General features: G+C 38.6%; 1 protein-coding gene across 1 annotated transcript; it reads left to right on the forward strand.

The window, feature by feature from the left end:
* The first annotated feature begins 254 nt into the window (after positions 1-254).
* Positions 255-1,199, forward strand: LOC142430947 (olfactory receptor 7G2-like). The gene has a single exon (XM_075536028.1). It carries the CDS (start codon positions 276-278, stop codon positions 1,197-1,199), a length of 924 nt encoding a protein of 307 aa, XP_075392143.1. The 5' UTR covers positions 255-275.
* Positions 1,200-2,889: the final 1,690 nt, after the last annotated feature.

Below are 2,889 nucleotides of genomic sequence, written 5' to 3' on the forward strand. Positions count from 1 at the left end.
CAAAAGAGCACACAGAATGTAATTAGAGATGGGGAGAAAGCTCGAAACCTTCCTCATCGATGCTTAAAGAAGCGGTTATACTCGGCTGTAGCAGCTTCAGATCTTTTTCAAACCATCCAAAAAATGACTACAGAAGACTTCTTTGTATTTCTCATAAATTCCTACTTTTCCTTTACTGCAGATGTGGTTTGGCTGTGCTGTTGTTACTATTGGTCTAGGCATAACATATGTAACTACTTTGTGACTCTGTCTTTTCCATCAGATAAATCAACAACATGAAATCCAGAAACCAAACAAGTGTTTCAGAATTCCTTCTCCTGGCACTGACAGAAGATCCTGAAATGCAACCCATCTTTTTTAGTCTGTTTCTGTCCATATACCTGGTCACTGTCCTGGGAAACCTGCTTTTTGTGTTAGCTGTCACCTCTGACTCCCACCTCCACACACCTATGTATTTCTTTCTTGCCAATCTCTCCTTTACTGACATCTGCTTCAGCACATCCACCATCCCAAAGATACTGGTGAGCATCCAATCACAGAACCAGAGCATCACTTATGCTGGGTGCCTCACTCAGGCCGGCTTTGTTCTGTTTTTTTGTTCTTTGGAAAGTTTTCTCCTTTCAATAATGGCCTATGACCGCTATGTGGCCATTTGTCACCCACTGAGGTACACAACAATTATGAACCCACATTTCTGTTGCTTACTGATACTATTTTCCTTGCTAAATAGCTTGGTGAATGGACTGATCCACACTCTCATGTTGCTTCGGTTGTCCTTCTGCACAAATTTGGAAATCCCTTACTTCTTCTGCGAAGTGGTTCAAGTCGTCAAAGTGGCTTGCTCTGACACACTCATCAATAACATCGTCTTATATTTTGGAGTTAGTCTACTGGGTGCTGTTCCTTTCTCTGGAATACTTTTCTCTTATACAAAAATTGTCTCTTCTATTTTGAGAATGCCATCAGCAGGTGGGAAGTATAAAGCTTTTTCTACCTGTGGATCTCACCTTTCTGTCGTTTCTTTATTCTATGGGACAGCTGTGGGTGCATATTTTTGCTCTACATTCACACGCTCCATTAGAGAGACTGCGGTTACATCAATCATGTACACCGTGGTCACTCCCATGATGAATCCCTTCATCTATAGCCTGAGGAACAGGGACATTAAAGGAGCTTTGAGAAACATCATCAGGGGCTAACCTGCTTCTCAGTGATTTCATTGTCTTCTGATATTTTTATTTCTAGAATGCATCAGAGTGAAAGGGTACACAAGACAGGACACCTGACTCTTCCTCACATCACTGTCTTCTAAAAAGGAGAGCTTACATTCCGCTTCAATGCAACTCAACTTGCTCTTGAAATTTGGCTTTTTTCTTTGTGGAGCTCTCTCCTACTCCATAATTGATTTCTACTTTTGAAACTCAACATTGTCAGTCAGCTTTCAAGAGACAGATCATACAGCAGGGATTTTTAGATTTTTGCTTTGGTCCAATATTTTTAGACTTATATGAATGGTACCCCAGGTTTAGTGCTACAGAGCAACAAAAATTCTCCCATGTCCCAGTTTCATGGGACACAAGACTATCATTGGTAAGCTGCAAGTGCGTCTACAATTATTAGCATTTATGATATTCAATTTCCTATTTAATACATTTACTGATTAGATCATTGCAGTGACTTGATATGGTTGTAAGATAATGAAGCCTTATCGGCAAGGTAGGCTTTGGCTCGATGAAGAAAATAGAAATCCTGACTCTGAATGCCCCAACAAAAAAAGACTCTGTTATTTAAAGGACCCAGAGATGGAAAATACCAGGGAAGAAGACAATAGGACTTGGTTCATATTCCCAGAAAGTGCCTTCATTGTAGGATTTATCTCCCCAAGGTCTCAGACAGATTGCCACAGGTGTCATATCCAGATGTAATAATCAGAGATATGAAACTGACTCCTTGTTCCTGGACAGATTGGTAACTGAGGCCCTATTGTTAATAAGTCTTTCCACAGAGTCACATGGAAAACATCTTCTCCCATCTCCTAATGAACAATGCCATCATGTACCGCTTTCTAAGTTAAGCTTCAGGGAAAATAATTACCAAAGGAGCTTCATTTTACTTTTAAGATAATTTTATTAGGGCATAATTCTGACATCATACAATTCAATAGTTCAGGCATATAAAGCAAGATAATGCAATCACCCCCACCATCATTTTCTAAATATTGTCATCCTTAGTGCACTCTTCTTATCAGCTCCTCAATACACCTCTCCTCCCCTCTCCTCCCCTGTCATCCTCCTCAGGATGCTTATTCTAATAATTGGTTCTACAGATCTGCATAACCTGGATTTCATGTACCATTGAAAGCCCTAACAGAGAAAAGAATACTGACAACAATAATATACAATCGAGGTCATCCCGATTATGAGAAAAATAAAACCCGAAAATATTAAAAACCCCATCCAAAGAGATTTATAGTGACCAAGCATACTGTCTGTTGAGAAACTAACTACTGTTACCATCACTCACACTTACTACAATCTATGATACCGTAGTAGAATTATTCACCCCCTACCTTATATCAATCTGTAAATAATATTATTTCTTGCTGTCTCATTTTTTATCCTTTTCCCCCAGAAATGTGTTGGTTTACTGTTATTGTTGTACCTTTCAACAAGCTTCTCTCTTTGTAATAATCAAGCCAAATCCATAATTATTGTATAGTAAAGGTCGTGTTGATATTATTTTTGGTGACCATTATTTCTTTGGTTTTTCCTCATTAGTTTATTGATCAAAATGTATAATGGGATGATACTTTTCTCAATATTCACCTTATTTTTCAATTCTAATCCCATTTCTGGTGGGTCTCCAGCAAGGTAGAATAAAACTATTTAA

This window comes from Tenrec ecaudatus, chromosome 1, assembly GCF_050624435.1.
Source record: "Tenrec ecaudatus isolate mTenEca1 chromosome 1, mTenEca1.hap1, whole genome shotgun sequence".
Classification (NCBI taxonomy): domain Eukaryota; kingdom Metazoa; phylum Chordata; class Mammalia; order Afrosoricida; family Tenrecidae; genus Tenrec; species Tenrec ecaudatus.